We start from the raw sequence: 20,020 nt of genomic DNA on the forward strand, positions 1-20,020 counted from the left end.
AAAAAAAAAAAAAAAAAAAAAAACTCTCATGTTAATGTTCCTAGTCATTTTATTTGTAATCACCAAATGTAAAACAAACATTCATCAATAGATGAACTAATAAGTCGATTCCTTTTTTTATTAGGAAATAAAAACAGGAATCATATGCTTTTCCATACAGTGGACTACAACAGCAGCTATATAGAGTGAACTGTTGATAGACACAACAGCAAGAATGACTCTCCAAACAATTATGTTGTGTAAAAGATGGGAGAAACAAAGAATACATTCTGCATAATTCCATTTATGTAAAACTCTAGGAAGTGCAAACTCATCTAAAGCAAATTTGTGGTTCTTAGGAGTTTGAGAGTGGGAAAGGACAGGCAGGAGGAGTGGCAAAGGGACACTAGAAAACTTGGGGGTGATAGACATACATAGTATTTTGATGGTGGTTTTATGGTTGTATATGTATGTCAAAACTTGTCAAATTTTATACTCTAAATATATGTACACATATTAGCATGGCCGAACTTTGGAACATTGATAACACCAAATGCTGGCAAGGATGTGGAGCAACAGGAACTCTCACTTTGTGCTGGTGGAAATGCAGCGTGGTACAGCCACTTTGGAAGACAATTTGGCAGTTTCTTAGAAAACTAAATATTGTTTTATCATATGATCCAGCAGTTGTGCTCCTTGGTATTTACCTAAAGGAGTTGAAAATTTAGCCTGAGCAGAAAGCATCACATGGATGTTCATACCACCTTTCTTTGTAATTGCCAGAACTTCAGAGCAGCCAAGAAGTCCTTTAGTAGGTGAATGGCCAACTAAACTGTGATATATATCCAGAAATGAAAATTCTCTCTCAAGCCATAGAGAACCTTCAGTGCGTATTACTAAGTGAAAGAAGCCACTCTGAAAATTCTACATGCCATATGATTCCAACTCTGTGACATTCTGGAAAAAGCAAAATTGTGGCAACAATGAAAATCAGTGGTTGCTAGGGTTTGGGGGTTGGGGGAGGGATGAATTGGTGGAGTACAAAGGACTTTTAGGGCAATGAAAATATTCTGCATAATACTATAATGATGGATGCATGTCATGCATTTGTCCAAACCTATAGAATGTAAGATACTTGGAGTAAACTCCAAAGTAACCTATAGACTTTGATTATAATGTGTCAGTGTAGGTACTTCAGTTGTAACAAATATGCCATCTGGTGGGAGATGTTGATAAAGGGGAAGCTATCTGGGGGCAGGAGGCAAGAAGTCTTTCTGCTTTCCTTTCCATTTTGCTGTGTACCTAAACTGACTCTGAAAAATGTCTTTGAAAATTTACTCATGTGCTTGCATTGCATTTCTTTTGGATATTACAGGTCTAAGTAGTACAATTAAAAGACAAAGATAGGCAGACTGGATTAAAAAGCAAGGCCTAACTACACCATCTATACAAGGGTCAGGTTGAAATACAAAGATGCAGATTGAAAGTAGAAACATGGAAAATGAAATTCTGTGCAAACAGCCCAAGAAAGTTGATATGATTATATTACTAGACAGAAAAATTTAAGACAAGTATTAACAGATATAAAAAAGCATATTTCATAATGCCAAAGGGTCAATTTATCAGAAAACATTGTTTAATTTATATGCCAGTAATAACAAATTAAAGTATATTAAGAAAAACATCACAGAACTAAGTAGAGAAACAAAAATCCACAATCATAGCTAGATTTTTTTGGAACATAATTTATACTAAGTGATAGGACAGTTACAGTCTTATCCCCCAAATAAGAAGATACATAATTTGAAAAATGCTATCATGTTGGCTTAACTCAGGTTAATAAAACTGTACCCAGTAACTGTCAAATTCAAGTGTACGTAGATTATTCACAATGATAGACCATATATTGGATTATAAAATAATAAATTTAAAATGGTTGATAGCTTATATAGTATCTGACCATAGTGGAATTAAATTAGAAATCAAAAATAGACATCTAGGAAAGTATCAACTATTTAGAAATTTCACAATTGTGAACAATACATGGATTATAGAAGTATTACAATAGGATATATTTTTGAATGAAAGAAATTATATCAAAATTTCTTGGATGTGACCCAAGGGTGTGTATGGGGAAAGTGTGTATGGGTGTGTAATACCAATATTACCCAAAAAGGTTTAAAACTCCCTATTTAAGACTGACCAAGAAAAAAGACATAAATTACCAATACTGGGAATCAAAGTAGAGACAATGACTTTCAAAGAAAGGGGAAATATATGGAGTATAATAGTATAACATAAATAATATAAAGTGGAGATAGGGCTTTCAATAAAAATGGGAAAATAAGGCAATGTTACAAATGCTGTTAAGGCTAACAAATTTCAGCAACTTAAATGAGATTAAGTTTCTTTACAAATGCAGTTTACCAAAACTTAATCTGATTAGCTGTATACTACTGTATTATACAAATTGGAATTTATAATTAAAAGATTAGGCATAGGTGGTTTCACTATTGAACTTTATGAAACTAAGAAAATAATAGCTGTCTTTGAAAATGGAGGAGGGAATGTTACCCTATTCACTTTATGAAGCCACTGTTAACTGACAGTAAAACCCAACAAGGATAATATATTAAAGATTTCAGACTAGTATTTCTCATTACCTAATGCAAATATTCTTAAAGAAAATGTTGGCAAATCACCTCCAGCATTATATGAGAGACAGTTCCAACTGAGACTTAACCGCAGGATTGTAAGATTTGTTTAACATTTGGAAATGAACTCAATGTAATTTGTCACAATGTTAGAATGGAGGAGGAAAAATATCTCTCAGAAAACTAGTAAGAGTAGGTCCTTTTACAAAGTAACTAAGGGGTATCTACTAAGAGCCTACAACAAATTTCATACTTACTGGGGAAAGAGTGAATGTTTCCTTTTTAAAAACAGAAAGGAGCAAGGATGTCTGTTTTCACAATTTTTCCCCCTAGCTTTCTGCTTACATTAAGGCAGGTGACACACATAAAGATTGGAAAGGAAGAAAGAAAACTGTCATATTCACCATTCAGCATGGTTTTTAAAATAGAATACCTAAAGTAATCTACAACAGATTTGATAGAATAAGTGAATTTAGAATAATTATAGGATATAAGTTCTATGTACAAATATAGTCTCCTTATACTAAAAGCAAATTCTTGGAAAATGAAATTTTTAAAAATTCATTTATAAAAGTATCAGACAAAATATCAGTAAAAAAATTTAACAAAAGATGTGTAAGACATCTGCATCAATATGAACCACTGCTAAGAGAAGTTTAAAAAGACTTAAATAAATGAAGACATAGACCATGTTCATGAATTAGAAGGCTCAATGTGTTAACATGCCAGTTCTCCCTAAATTGGAATGACGTTGAATCTATAAATTCGTTAAGTCTAACAGACTTTTAAATTGGAATTGAGAGTAGTTTCTAAAATATATGTGGAAATGAAAAGGAGCTAGAATAAAACTATTTTGAAAAAGTAAATTGTGACACTGTTTTCAAGACTTACCACAAACCTGTAGTTAATCAAAACAATTTAGTACTAGCATGGTTAGTAACATAGAATAGGAATAAACTCATGCGTTTAAAGATGTCTTGGTCACTCATTGAGGAAAGAGAAGGCTTTTCAACAAACGTGCTAGAACAGCTGAATATACAGAAAAGCAAAAGAAACTCAACCCTACATTACTCCATATAGAACACTGGGATTAATTAGATAAAAACTTAATCTAAAAACTAATATATAGAGCTTTTAGGAAAAATCCTAGGATATACTTGCAATTTTGGGATAAATGAAGATTTCTTAAAACATAAAGATAACTCATCTTAAAGGTATAGATAAACTTGACTCCATCAAAATGGGAAATTTCTGCTTAATCAAAAGACATTGTTAAGACAATGAAAAGGCAAAGCACAGACTTGGAGAATATAATATTTATGTATCAATACTTACATGTGACTGTATTAGTCTATTTTCAGGCTGCTGATAAAGACATACCTGAGACTGGGCAATTTACAAAAGAAAGAGATTTAGTGGATTTACAGTTTCATGTGAAGCCTCAGAATAATGGTGGAAGGCAAGGAGGAACAAGTCACATCTTACATGGATGGAAGCAGACAAAGAGAAGAGAGCTTTTGTAGGGAAACTCCCCTTTTTAAAACCATCAGATCTTGTGAGACTTACTTTACTATCATGAGAACAGCATGGGAAAGACCAATGTTCATGATTTGGTTACTTCCCACCAGGTCCTTCACACAACACTTGGAAATTCAGGAGGAGATTTGGATGGGAACACAGTCAAACCATATCAATGACAAAGAACTTATATTCCAAAGGACTTGTAAAGGACTCTTCCAATCACTATATATCAGCAGCCCAATTTTTTTAAGTGGCAAAAGAAGTGACATTATAAGAGTGGGTAACAAGCACATGAAAAGTTGCATTAGTCATCAGGTGATCACAAGTCAAAACCATTATGAGGTAGAATTTACACCAACTAGAATGGCTAAACTAAAATAGATTGGCAACACTGAATGTTGATGAAGATGTGGAACTGTCATTCATTACTGCTGAGTATAATAGTTGGGAAAGTAGTTTTTCTTTTTCTTTTTCTTTTTTTTTTTTTTAATGTTTTTGATAATGGAGTCTTGCTCTGTTGCCGGGCTGGAGTGCAGTGGTGCAATCTTGACTCACTGCAACTTCTGCTTCCTGTGTTCAAGTGATTCTCCTGCCTCAGCCTCCTGAGTAGCTGGTACTACAGGTGCACGCCACCATACGCAGCTAATTTTTGTATTTTTAGTAGAGACGGGGTTTCACCATGTTGGCCAGGATGGTCTCGATCTCTTGACTTCATGATCCTCCCCGCCTCAGCCTCCCAAAGTGCTGGGATTTACAAGCATGAGCCACCACACCTGGCCAAGTATGCCATTTTCTTAAGGAGTTAAACCTACTTTATGATCCATAACTTCTACTTTTAGTTTTTTAAAAGCATGTTTGCTGTAAAACTTGTATGTATATCAAAAACTTCACTGATAATGGTCCCAAACTTGAAATAACCCAAATGTTTATCAACAGGAAAATGGATAAATTGTGGTATAATCATACAGTGTATTACTACTTCTAACAAAAGAATGGTTAGTAATACATGGAAAAACTTGGGTGAATATTAAACATTATATGAAGCAGTAGAAACCAGACAGACCTGAAAGAGTACCTAGTGTGATTCCATTTCTTGAAAGGTTAAGAGCAGATCATTAATTTTTTCTTTGGAAACCAGAATGTTGCATAACAGAAAGGCAACACAGTGGCATTTTCTGATGTGATGGAAACTTCCTACTTTAATAAACTAAGTTGCAAAAACACATCCAAAATTTGTTGGAAACAGTATGAGAACTCTGAATTACCAGTAGTTGTGACTTGCTGTAATGCGAAATACGAGATTGGGAATGACTAAAGGTGAGTCCATGTAGGCAGGGGTCTAGATATGGGATTTGGGGTATGTGTGTGTGTGATTTGGGGTGTGTTTGTGTGTGTGTGAGATTTGGGGGGGGGGGGGGGGGGGGTGTGTCTTGGACTTTACCAGATTTACATTTTAGGATTTTTGTTCCAATTTTATTTCAGAGGCAGGATCAGTATTGTATAGAGGGGAGAATAGTTAAAAACATTACAGTAGTTTATTTCAAAGATATCAAGGTCCTAAATTTTAGGATCTTGGAAGGAGAATATGCAGGAAATGGTATATGTCAAGAAATGAGATGTTTTGAGTTATTTGGAATAAGACAAGTTTGGAAGAATATTAGAGTTTTGTTCTAGAATCACTGGGTTGGTGGAAGATGATGCCATTAACAAAGGGGGGAAAGTAGGAAAAGGAGACTTGTTTTTGGTGGAAAGAGAGATTAATTTGCTACTGTTCTATTTTTTTTTTAACTATGCTTTAGGGATGATATATAATGTACTTCATGACCAAATAATCAATCTAATCTTTTGTAGTGGTGGCATAAAATTCCTTAAAGCCTTGTTTTAACATAGGAAGTCAGTTTATTTAACCTTTGTGTACAGAGGAAATATTGAGTTATAAGATTTGTTTTTTCTGACAAAGAAAGATGAAAGTCTGCACGTATTCTAAGAGACACCAATTTGAATACTGTTGCTTCTAAGAGCACATAGCGTAAAAGACCTTTAAAAACCGGTGATTATATTTGCCTGGAAAAATATTCCATATAATTCAGGTGACTCAAAAAGACTTTGGTAGGCAGTGTTACAAGGACACTTTTTATGGTTATCAGTTACAGTACAGGATTTCATTTTTATGTTCCAGCTTCCAGCTTTATCTAAAGTATTTCTTCTAATAGGTTTTACTGTAGAATTGTTTCCAAAAGGATCTGTCTCAGCAGTTGTTCCCTTATCTGTGCAGACTTTTCTTTCTCTGTGTCTATTGAATAGGTGCTTTTTGTCAAAGAAAAAAATTAATTTTATAGATGGGAAAAATTCATGTTATTAGAAACTTAATCTCAGGTAAATAAATGTCTAATAAATTAATACAGTAAGGACATTTTCTAAAAAGTTGGTTCCTTCAGGAGATATACAAATGAACTATTTCAAAAATACGGCTGTTCCCAGGTAGCATTAGAATTTGATTTTGTTAAATTTGTAACTATTTAGCTTTGAGTAGGAGGCTTGGCAATTGTAAGGTATAGTCTTTTAAATTTTTTTTAGTGATAGTCATGGAAATGCAGTATCCCTTTAGGTATACATATTTCTGCCAGTGCTGATTGTTACTCTGTAATAGCAGGACTTAAAAAAAATTATTGCTAAAAATGACATTTTGCTCTACTGGAAAGCACTTAAACCATTCCATAGAGTCTGGAACATTTTACTTAGAACTCGTTTAAGATTTTAATTTTAACTTTTATAGACTTACATTTTTGTGGTGATGTCATTTCGTTTTGTTACAATGTTTTGAGAGTATTCCAGTAGATTATTTCAGAGTTTTAAGATTTATTAGCATTTTAACAACTTAACCTCCTTGCATATAAAGGTAGTGAGAGCCTTCTCTAGGTGCTTTCTGTTTTTTTCCAGCTTATGCCTAATATACTTTTGGCAACTAGGCTACACAACTACTTACAAATAAAAGAGTTAATAGTTACCTTTTACGGAAACCTAGTGAGGCTTTTGGTGTGGTGGCTGTTGCAGTTAACAACCAGCAGAAAAAGAAGCATCACCAATCTGCATCTACCAGCTTTTTTTGTCTCGTTAAATCTTCTTTGGAATTTGTTTCTCATACGGAAAAGAGTAGCAGTATTCATTGTTTTTCTTAGCTTAGAGTTTATTTTGTTTTTTGTTTTTCTAAAGCTAGCAAGCGCTGCTCTGCCTTTAAGTCTAAAACTGCTTAGCCTCTCAGTTTCATATTTGACAGAGTAGGAAAACTTTTATAAATGTATGAGTCTCTGAAAGACTTGGAGAATGAAGATGTACTTAAGTTTTGTCACTAGTTTTTGTTGGACAGAAGTATAAGGTTTTGCAACGTTGTATTTTATATTGGTACACAGTTGAAAGTATGATGAATGAGTAGGACTAAGATAATTTACAAATTGTATGAGAAAGTATGCCAGGTGCAGTGGCTCATGCCTGTATTTCAGCACTTTGGGAGGCTGAGTCGGGCAAATCACTTGAGGCCAGGAGTTCGAGACCAGTCTGGCCAACATGATAAACCTGTGTCTGCTAAAAATACAAAAATTAGCTGGCTGTGGTGGTGCACACCTGTAATCCCAGCTACTTGGGCGGCTGTGGCACGAGAATCACCTAAACTCGGGAAGTGGAGGTTGTAGTGAAGTAAGATCATGCCACCACACTCCAGCAAGACTGTCTCAGATAGGTAGATAGATAGACAGACAGACAGACACAGACACAGACAGATAGATAGATACTGTGAAACCCAGGTGCTAGAGTGTTTATAATTTAATAAGTAAAGATAGGTAGAGCATTGTAACAAAAATAGCATGGGAAACTAACAATTTTGGGGAATGAGTAAATAATCAGGATTCAAAGCAAGTATCAAATGAGTCAGGGGAAATGAGAAAAGTAGAAGTGGAAATTTTTAGGGGTGCTATTAGAGAAATTTGGTGAGGAAGTGAGGGTTCACAGTTCCTTATTGACTGATGGATGTGGTGATTTAACATTACCCATGATCTTGGTGACACCCATTTATATAAAAATTGCAGGTAAAAGCTAGTGGAGAACAAAGATCAGTCAGTAGAAGAAAAGTGATGTACTGATCAGAGGCGAAGATGCTGGCTTTAGAATTGAGGTAGAAAACTGATTTTCAGTTTGGAAAAGAAGTGTTCAAGTAGAAAGCATTTTAAAATGGTTTATTTTGTTTACTTTGAATCTGAATACCTGAACATCTTCCCTTAGCAGAGGCTTTAAAAGAGTTGAGTAATATATGGAAAATGGTGTGCTTAAAGATTTCTACATTCATATGCAATGAATAAAATTTACATGCATAAATAAAAGCATTACCTCATGCCTTAATTGAACGTAAGCATTTGAATTATTACTAGTTTTACACACCCAAACAAAAGTTCTAGGTTTACTGAGGGAATGAAAGAGATCTTTCCTTCCATTCCTACAGTAAACCTTTCCCATTCAGGATCATGGGAAGATGATGAAGAATCATAGAACTGTAGCACAATCAGACCTAATGTTTCATAAGCTGTGAACCACACGTTTTGGGGCCCCTTTTCGGTGTTGCTGGAGTATTTTTGTGTTTGAAAATAGGCTTTGTTGTATTACTAATGGAGTCTCCATTCCCAGTTTCACATTCTCATAGTATCATTTATTTAAAATGAAGACTTTTATAGTATTTTGCACTAAGAGATGAACGCTTAGTAGTCACCCTCTTGAAGCTATTAGCTAACTAAGTAAGTGGCAGGTAGTGTAAATGTTAATAATTTAACTATATAACTGGCTTGGTCTTTGTGAGAAAAGGACAGATCTTTTTAGGCAATCTGTATGTAAAGTTTGTATTTGAGACCCTTCTATAGTGTAGTTGTTAAAGAGCACAGACTATGGAAAACCATAGTCCCTGAATTTAATCCTTTCTCTACTACTTCCTATATGTACCACTTAGTAACTAATCTTGGACATTTAACTAATTGTTACCTGTAAATGTGGTTGATAGGTTATGATGATAGCAATCTGAGAGTTGTAAATTGCCTGGCATGTATTTAATTTGCAGTGAATGTTAAATATTGATGCAAAATAAAATTATATCTTTTCTATATTTTTCCAAGGAGTCAAGATCTTTGTCTTATCCTTCAATTCTTAAAGGTCTCCTAACTTCTTTCTGTATTATTCAGCTGTTTTACTTCTGCTTAACATCCACTGTCCAGAAAACATCCAGCACAAATCCAAAATAATAAATTATTTGATTTCTTTAATAATAGGTTTAGGCAGGTTTTTGCCTTTTGGGAATTGTTTTCTGAAAATCATTTGAAAGGAGAAGCCTTGTTTCTTCTTATGGGTACAGTGATGCTATCTTTATTGGTGTTTTTTTTTTTTTCCTTGTCTTTCTTCCAGAAGGAAATAGACCAGTTTAGGAGAAACTGAAATTTGCTTTTTTGAATATCTTGATACCATAACCTATAACACATGGGGCTTTAGGTTGCACTGTAAAGTATTTGTTGTTGTTATTCAAACAAAATAATGAACAATAACAAACTATCAAGTTTCTATACTCAGTCTACTTTGTCAAAAAAGTCTTAGTCTTACATCAGAAGAGTATGTGTAATATGTGTGTGTGTGTGTGCGCCAATTATATGTTTTAAAGTATATGTGTATTTTTTGAATTCTGTGCTTTAGCTTACATTTTCAATTAACGGGCCTAGAGATGAATTTGTTAGATAAGATACGACAAAATAGAAAGTTCAGTCTTCTTCCTTTTGACAAGGTGCCTGTGCACACACAAATCTTTGTTAGTAGTGAAAGGACGTGTGATAGCTTGCTGTAGTTTTTTCATATTTCTGGAGTGGTGAAGAGCTAGCCAGCCAAGATTTACAGGGTAATGCATTCAGAAGCCGGAGCTCACTCTTCTGTGCAAAGACAACCTAAAGGGATTTTTAATTGCATTGGCTAGTCATTCAAGTATATAAACCTAAGTGAAACTCCTAAGGTAAAATATGACTTAAGTATAGCTTGAGTCCATATATTATCTCTTAGAGATACCTTCTCTGGTCATCAAATAAAGTCATTACTACTATCACCTTCCTGTCCTAGACAAAGTCACTTTTAATCACACCACTGTTTTACTTTATTCATAGCACTTTTCACTGTAAGAAAGTATCTGGTTCATGTACTAGTTAGTCCAGCTCTCCCACTATAGGGTATCAGGAATCATAATCATCTCGTTCACTCTGCTGTGCCCTCGGAACTTAAAACATTGCTAGATGCATCCCTGAATACTCAGTAAATGTTTAAGAATTAATGAGTAAATTGATTTTAAAGACACTTGGAGACCAAGATAATCTTAGTCTTACAGATATTGTTGAACATACACAAATACATTATATTGTTTATAGGTTGTGTTGAATGTATTGGGAAATACCATAAAGTACCTAAAGTTTTACGCAAAGTGGAGTATACATGTTTATTTCTGAATGTGTCGAGATCCTTCATTTTAGCTACAGTCTCAGAAATCTCCTTGAGTTGCTAAAAGATTAAGAACCATTTATCTGGCGTAGTAGATAGACTGCAACTCCTTTAAACAACTCCATTTAAATATTACCTATTTTATAGGCATTTTGAATATTTTTATTTTTGGTGAATATTTGAAATGAAAGCAGTTAACTAATGAAGTATATTAGTTTAAATCTCACAGTAACAGAACAAGGTAATTAAGTTCATGAGTGATTTACAGTATATTGATGTAGCTTAGTTGGTAATAGTAATATATTAGGAGAGGCTCCTTGTAGATAAGCCATAATATGGATTGACTGCATAATCGTTTTTATAAGCCTTACATTCTTTGATCCCACCTTCAAATACATTTTCCAAATCGAACAATTTTTAATTTCTCAGTTAAATTATAATCTCCCAATTTTTGTCAGCCCAGCTTTACACTTTTTAGAAATATTTGTTTGTCCATTAAAAGATGATTAAATTACAGTATACAGTCATAATTCTTGGAGATTGTGGTGGGGATACCCTCTAAGAAATGCATTGTTAGGTAATTTTGTTATTGCGTAAATGTCATAGAGTACATTTACACAAACTTGCTACACATGCAGGCTTTATGGTATATGTAGGTAGCCTTTTGCTCCTAGGCAACAAACTTGTACAGCATATTACTGTTCTGAATACTGGAGGCAGTTGTAACACAATAGGAAGTATTGGTGTATCCAAACAGAAAAGGTATAATAAAAATACTGATTTATAATCTTATGGGACCACCATTGTATATGTGGCCTGTCAGTGACCGAAATGTAGTCATGTGTTACACGACTGTGATTGTATTGTTTAGTCATTGGACAGTTTCTTTATGAGATTACATTTTAATGTTGTGCTTATTAATAATTACTCTTTACAACGTTGCTGAGAAATATATAAACAACAGTCTTAACTAATTGATAATTTCATTATGGAATAGGTGGACATGGTTTTATTCCTTCGAAAGCCTAGTTTTTGAATTTTAAGTATTCCCAGCTATGTTTTTAAGTTCTTTTTGGAAATTTGTTTTGTAGGTTTTTACACAAATAGGAAAATTCATACATTCTTTTATTGTTGCTATATAAAGATTATTTTTTAATGTCTTTCAGCCAATGGTAATGATAGTAAAAAATTTAAAGGAGAAGATAAAATGGATGGTGCTCCTTCTCGTGTACTTCATATTCGAAAATTACCTGGGGAAGTAACAGAAACTGAAGTTATTGCTTTAGGCTTACCTTTTGGCAAGGTGACCAACATCCTTATGCTGAAAGGAAAAAATCAGGTACACTTCTTTCGGGGGTTATAAAATGTTAAACCCCAAACTATATCCAGCAGTGTGAATTAATTGTAAAAGGGAGAAAATAGTAGGTTATTTTTCTTAAAGAACAGAAGTCTTAGTCTCACTTTTTCGAGTAGATGTCTGTGGGAAACAAATGCTAGGTAGCCAAAGTGAATGAGTCACCGTAGTTTTTAAACTGTGCCTTTTGAATTCACTTTAAGGCTCTAATTGAATAATTGTTACAAAATTGTGGAAAATACAAATGAAGTATTTCTTTTACTGTGGCTCTGCTCTTTGTGATATCAGAAGTCAGTAGAGGTACTAGTCGCATCCTTCCTTAAGCTTACTTTATGAGAATATGAAATTTTCTTTAAAATTTTTAATGATACCATTTGGAAGAATGTATGAAATTTAACATTCCCTTTTATGTAATGTTAATCTGACATTTAATTTGTAATTGTTTGCTTTGTCTCTATAAAATTATATTACTTTTGAAATGACTTTGAAATCTTATATTCTCTAGGATAGAAGTGGTAAAATTCTGATGCCAGAAAATGTTTACATTTTCTCTAGCCTTTGTTGTGGAAATAGATTTGTGGGTGTGAAAATCATGGGTGGAAAGCAGAAATGGCATGTACTTAGTTTTCTTCTTAGGTTATCTTTAACTGCATACCTAAACTTCAATAAGAGATTTCTAATTCTACTTATTAGAACATTTAAAAGTAACTTGAAAAATATTTTAGATAATTGATTAAAATCAGCTGAATAGATTGCACAGATACTTTTATTTGAATTTAATTTATAGTATTAAAATTTTTGCTACTTAAATTTTCAGGCATTTTTGGAGCTAGCAACCGAGGAAGCAGCTATTACTATGGTTAATTACTATTCTGCTGTGACACCTCATCTTCGTAACCAACCGATATATATCCAGTACTCTAATCACAAAGAACTAAAGACAGATAACACATTAAACCAAGTAAGTATGTGTAGGTACATAAATAAAATGGCCTAGAAAGTATTATGACTCTCATAAACATTAACAGGAAGGAAATGTTAACCCATTCAGATGTTTCTTACAGACATTTTCTTGTAATTTTTAAGGTATTTTTTTTGCAGAATGTTTCTAAGTATTAAATACTATGTCAGTTTGAATTCCTTTAAAGCCCTGGTCAAATGTAGTTTTTCTTGCTGCAAGTTAAAATTTTTGTGTAGAAACTATCAGGTAGGATTTATTAGTAGTATAAACTATTTATACAATTCTCCTGCTTAGAATTTAAGGTATGAAGTTGGGTGCCTTTGGTTATTTGACTTTTTATACGTCTTAATTTCTTATGGAAAAAATTTTTTTTAAATGTGTGAATGATTTTCCTGGAAAAGAAGTCTTAAGAATGAAGAATATACGAATGTATTGATGTTTAAAAAATATAATGTAGAAGATACTGTTTAAAATTCATGTATCTAAAAAATAGTATTAGAATGCTTTTGTTTTTGTTTTTTGTTTTTTCTTTTGAGGTAGAGTTTCACTTGTGTTGCCCAGGCTGGAGTGCAGTGTCGCAATCACAGCTCCCTGCAACCTCTGCCTCCTGGGTTCAAGTGATTCTCCTGCCTCAGCCTCCTAAGTAGCTGGGATTACAGGCATATGCCACCACACCTGGCTAATTTTGTATTTTTAGTAGAGAGGGGGTTTCTCCATGTTGGTCGGCTGGTCTTGAACTCCTGACCTCAGGTGACCCAACACCTCAACCTCCCAGAGTGTTGGGATCACAGGGGTGAGCCACCGTGCCTGGCCTAGAATATTTTTTGACCTACACTGTAAGACTCCTGTAATGATCTGAAACTTTAGTTCTTTTAGTATAGTTTTAAAAGTAATTGTATCTTTCTCTTTGAGTAAAATACAAAGTTTTTCTTAAATGTACATTTCTTAAAAATGTAATAGAAAACTATGCCTCATAGATTTTTGTCACTTTTTACAGTAACAAAGTCGTGTCGATAGTTTATGAAAAATAAGCTTGTAAAACTTTTGACCTGAAAGATAAGGCTCAAATTTCAGCATTTTTTTAAATTTGATGATAAATTTTTAATTTTTTTGAAAAATAATGTATACTTCTAATAATTTATCAAGACTAAGTATACCAAAAGTATCCGCTCTTCTTTCTTTTTACTTAGATTTTTTTTGTGTGTGTCATTTTTAACTTATTTTTAACAAATAATTGTATATACTTATGGTTTACAATGTGATGTTCTGATATGTATATATTCAGGAATGATCAAATCTGGCTAGTTAACATATTCATCACTTCAAATGCTTACAATTTCTTTATAGTAAGAACATTTAAAAATCCTTTAGCTATTTTGAGGTATACAGTGGAATGTAGAAAAACTTTTTCCTCTGCTCTCACACCACAACAATCAGCACAGAAGACTTCTGTGGCCACAAATGTAGGGGAGTTTTTTTCCACATGCCAAGCAAGCAGTCAGGACTACAGTGGACATTAGCCAGTGTTCTCCAACTTAGCTCAGTTCCAATGCTTTCTGCCAGGAGATAGCATCAGATCCCATAGGTTGAGGGCTCAGTCCCGCAAGACCTCCCCAGACACCAGCAAGTCAAGCCTCCGGAACTTCTCATTGACCAGCTTCAAGTTGGGGTTTCCGCAACCCCCTTTTTGGATTTTGTTAATTAGCTAGATCAGCACACAGAACTCAAGGAAACATTTACCAGCTTATTGTATAGGATATTATAGAGGGTAATAATATGCCTCTAATTATGCCTAGATATTTCAGGTGACCAGCCCCCATCCTGAAGTGGGACTATCAACCATAAGCCAAGTCATTAGCATACGAACTATATCAATCACTTTGGAGATTTACTAGGAATTTAGAGTTGTATGCCAGGAAATGGGTTTGAGGACTAAATGTTTATTTTACAATATCACAACAAAAGAATATGCATTACAATAGTTGCCATGCTGTGCAGTAGACCACCAGAACCCATTCTTACTCTCTGAAACTTTGTACTTTGACCATCATCTCCCCTTTCCTTGTTCACTCCTTCCCTCCTCAAGCCTCTGGTGACTATCTTTCTACTCTCTACTAAAATGAGTTCAACTTTTTAAGATTCCGCATATAAATGAGATAATGTGGCGTTTGTCTTATTTGCTTGGCTTATTCACTTAGCATACACAGTGTCTTCTTAAAATGCTGTAATATCCTATTTGTATTTCATTATTATTCAAGTAATTTGCGAACACATTCTCATTTTAAAAGATTAAACAAAAGGAACATGTAAAGAGTAAAGCTTGGGGTCAGGTGCGGTGGCTCACGCCCGTAATCCCAGCACTTCGGGAGGCAGATGGATCACCTGACATCAGGAGTTTGAGACCAGCCTGGCCAACATGGCAAAACCCTGTCTCTACTAAAAATACAAAAAGGAAAACAAAATTAGCTGATAATGGTGGCAGGTGCCTATAATCCCAGCTACTTGGAGGCTGAGGCAAAGAGAATTGCTTGAACCCGGGAGGCAGAGCTTGCGGTGAACCCAGATTGTGCCAGTGCGCTCCAGCCTGGGTGACAGAGTGAGACTCCATCTTAAAAAAAAAAAAAAAAAAAAAAAACAGAAGCATAAAGCTGGAGCACCTACATAGATGTATGTGGAGGAGGGAGACTTGTAATTTTAAATAGGATGACTGGTAGATGCCGCATTGAGGGGGATATTTGAATAATGAACTTCAAAGTGGTTAGGGAATAAGCCACTTATTCCAGACAGAAGGAATAATCAATGCGAAGTTCCTTCTGTTGAAAAAAAAAAGTTTTTATAATTATATTTTTCCTTTTCTAAAGCCCTTCAATCTCCTTTGGTCATCTTTTTTTTGTAGTTGGTTGTGTCTTACGACTTAATGGTACTTTGAGGATACTAATTACAGTATTTAAAAAATACGTCAGTATATACTGAGTTATCATTTTTTCAGTGTTAGAATTTCTGTTTATCTTGTTCTCACTCTCTTTCATCCCCGCTTTGTTGTCTTTTCATATTTCAGAATGGACAATTAGACTTTGTTAGAGTTGTGTGCTTTCCTCTAGGATAAAGTACTGAAGAATGTGTACTAAGCTGTTATCCCCACCCCTAAATACCAAAGAGGCCTTTATTCTGGGCGCCAACAAAACTCCCTTTAGAATATCTGGTACCAGGAGAGCACTTTGGCTCGTGCCCATAATCCCAGCACTTTGAAAGGCTGATGCAAGTTCAGGGCAGCAGTGAACTGTAATCACACGACTGTACTCCAGCCTTGGCAACAAAGTAAGACCCAGTCTCTTAAAAAGAAAAAGAGAGAGAAGAAAAGAAATTCTGGTTTCTTAAAGGAAGAGTTTTCTGTTATTTTTTAATGGTGAGGGGACAAGTTGGTCAAAAGAGGGAGAAGAGAAATTTAACTCTTTGTTAATGAGCTAGACTTTCGGTTCATCCTTTTTTCACCCACTCTCTCCTCCTGTGAACCTGCCAATTACCAACTTGGTTCCATTTTCAGTGTTCTAGGAATTTGATAAAATTATTCTTAGCTAATGATGACCTTAACTCCCTTCAGTGTTTGTTTATTTTATATTCATTTACTTCTAGGCATTTTGATAGGGTTTCATAATAGAAGACATGCAGATGAATATGCGTTAACCATCAATTCTTCCACATCTCTTCATGAAATCATCAGGTCCTTTTCGTTCACACTTTTTAATTATCTGCGTAGTTTTCTCCATCTTTCCTGCTACTTGTATTGCTCAAACACACTCATCTTTTGACTATGTTACTACAACATTTCCCTTAATAAACTACTTTCTTTCTTTTTCTTTTCCCTCTTGGAATTTTTTCTCTCTAGTACAACCAGCTAATATCTTTCTCAAATGCACATATTAAGTTCCTCCTGTGCAGTAAATCCTGTTCATGCTTAGGGTAAAGGCCCTTTCTGAGATCACTACTTTTTGTCCTCTGTCTTATGACTACCCCCACCCTATTTGCTTATGCTTCTGTCCGTAAAATAATGGTGCATCCTGTAACCTGGCATGCTTTCTCCTGATGTCAGTCATTTCTACCATTATGTCACTGCTCTCATGCATGGAATATTGTAGGTTGGCCTACCTTGTGCACCACACTTCTACCTCACACTTCACATGGCCAGTGTTAAATATCTTGAGGTCCCCGTTTAGCTATTTCTTCTCCTAAAAGCTATCTCTTGATAAGCAAAGAGTAGATTAGGTTTGGATTGAGAGCCTTAACTCCAAATGAGATACTGCTATGCATATAACCAGAGTGGTCAAAATTAAAAGGATAGGTGATAAAATGTTGGTGACAATGTAGAAAAGCTTGAACTCTCATATATATGATGAAAGGACCATTTTTGAAAACTTGAAATATCTACTGAAGTTGAGCATATATCTATTTTTGACATAGTAAACTCGCCCCTGGTTACATACCTGAGAACATATACATAGGTGTGTTAAAAGATATGTACTAGAAAGTGAATGGAACACCGTATGTAATAGCCCAAAGCTACAAATGATCCAAATGTTGAACAGCAGCAGAATATGTTGTGGTGTATTCATTTAGTGGAATACTATATGATAATAAAAATGAACAAGCTACTGCTTGCTACCTGCAAAACATGGGTAGTGTACATCATACATTTATTGAAAGAAGCCAAACCAAACTAGAACACATCTGATAAGATTCCATTTATGTAACTTGGAGGAAGCATGAGTATGGCTTCTAGAAGGTTGATAATGTGCTGTTTTTTATCTGGGTAGTTATTTCACAAAGATGCCCAATTTGTGGTATTTTACGGAGTTTCATACACTTAAGATTTATATCCTTTTCTCTGTGTGTGTGTAATATTTTGATAAGAGTTTTTATTAAAATATAGGTTGGCAAGCCAACTTTGCTCCATGAATTACAGAAAAAATATATGAACTCATTAAAAAATGAAATAATATAGAAATGTATGAAGTAATTTGTTACTGATGTGGGAAAACGTGATTGTTAAGCCATAAAAGGAAAATAGAGAACAGTGAATAGTATTAAATAAAAGTATGAATAGTATTGAATTAAAAAGTATAAATATTATTGAATAAAAATAAAAATAGTATTGGGAAAAAGTATGGAATAAGTATAAGATTAATACATATATACTTGCAGATGTAGATAGTATCTTTGGAAGGATGCCTAAGATAATACTGTGAGGGGTTGGTAGGAGTAAGTAAACTGGGTGACAGAGTTGCAGGGGAATTTTTAATCTTTTACACCACTGTCATATCATTATCATGGATTCCTATTTTTAAAAACACATTTTATTATTTGAAGCAGCAGATGTTAGTGTTTTTCTAAGTTGTGGTAGTCTTATGCTTGTTATTACAGATAAATGTAGTAAGAACATGTTCACTAATGAAAATAATATTGCAATGAGCTACTTAAAATATTTAAATATGTTTAAACATTTGAATAGATACTGCTCTCAAAATCTGATTTTACCAATTTACAGTTATTTTTCAGTAATATCAAGATGTCTGCTAAAATAAATAATATATTTCAAATTGTTGGGTTTTAATTAAGTTATTTTGGCTAATATGTACATTTATACATAAAATTATTAAGTAGCATTTAAATGATTGTTTAGATATGTATGTGGACTCTTTCATTGTCAAGCCATGTGATCTGTGATTTTATAATATTTTAGTAAAGTGACTGTTCTGTTTTTTCTCCCAAGTGTCCTAATTCTTCTGTATTTTCTTTTCCTGTCATTAACCTGTTAATATAGATTTTTCAAACTTTGTAAAGCTATGTGTAGGTATTTGTGGTACTTGTCATTGTTATATTTTAGAACTATTTGCCTTTGTATGTTTTTTGGCCACAGATAAGGTAAAAAGAAATTATTTCCTTATCATAGAATCTGTCATAATAATAATGGAAAGGGATAATAGTAATAAAGGCAGTCTTTTGGAGCATTTAACATATTATTTGATTGACAGATTTTTCTACAAATACTGTGTTTATTCAAGTTTACGGATATATTTTTTCACATTTTAAAATCAGAAATTTGATGTGTCCTACAATAGTCTATTTATAGAGTTGGCAACATCTTATTAGTTGTACATAAAACAATAGTGCATTTTATAATTGATGGTGTATGTGATACCATAAAACACATGAGAAATACCCTTCATATTATAACTTAAAGTTTACCTGAAAATTTTGTGGTTTTGGACTGGAGTACACATCAGTTTCTAGTCTAAAAATTTTAGTCTCAGAAGTTAAGTGTAGTATGAAAAATTTATATTCTAATTGCTCCTATTTTAAGACTGTATTAGAAATAATAAGCTTCCTGGGAGTTATTTTGGATAATTTAATAACCCCCTTGTTGAGATTTATGATGTATCTGTTATATGGAGTGATTAAAGTATTACTCTCTAAATTTCTGTTTAAAACATTTTCTGAGCATAGAGGTGTCTGTAAAACTGTGTCTTGTTCTTCTGAGAATGGATTACATATCCTATCTTTTTTCTTGTTCAGCATTGATCCCAAAGCCTGGATACTTTTTTTGAATAAAATACTAGTAGAATATTTGATATATTAAACAGTTAATACCCGGGTCATATACTCGTAATACCAGGTGCTTAAAAATAATTGTCGAGTGGGCATTAAATTTTGTTTAATCCGTGTAAGTTCTAGGAACAAAGTGAACTAGTAGTGTAACAGGTTGCAGAGTATGTGACATTAATAGATGTGTTTCTAAACTACTTAATCTTAATTTCCAGCGTGCTCAAGCAGTTCTTCAAGCTGTGACAGCTGTCCAGACAGCAAATACTCCTCTTAGTGGCACCACAGTTAGTGAGAGTGCGGTGACTCCAGCCCAGAGTCCAGTACTTAGAATAATTATTGACAACATGTACTACCCTGTAACACTTGATGTTCTTCACCAAGTAAGTTTAATCTGCGCAATTATCTATAAATTAGATAAATAATAATATACTCAGTAAATAATGT

At 33.9% G+C, this 20,020-nt stretch overlaps 1 protein-coding gene across 9 annotated transcripts in view; it reads left to right on the forward strand.

Annotated features, from left to right (window-relative positions):
* Positions 1-20,020, forward strand: part of PTBP2 (polypyrimidine tract binding protein 2) — an 88,386-nt gene that overhangs the window by 31,317 nt on the left and 37,049 nt on the right. For all 9 annotated transcript variants that reach the window (XM_032247950.1, XM_032247952.1, XM_032247949.1 and 6 more), the window contains exons 4-6: positions 11,828-12,000; positions 12,833-12,976; positions 19,792-19,956. In XM_032247950.1, the coding sequence (XP_032103841.1) occupies positions 11,828-12,000; positions 12,833-12,976; positions 19,792-19,956 (482 nt within the window). The remainder of the gene's footprint in view (positions 1-11,827; positions 12,001-12,832; positions 12,977-19,791; positions 19,957-20,020) is intronic.

This window comes from Sapajus apella, unplaced genomic scaffold, assembly GCF_009761245.1.
Source record: "Sapajus apella isolate SASKATOON/1434 unplaced genomic scaffold, GSC_monkey_1.0 scaffold64, whole genome shotgun sequence".
Lineage (NCBI taxonomy): Eukaryota > Metazoa > Chordata > Mammalia > Primates > Cebidae > Sapajus > Sapajus apella.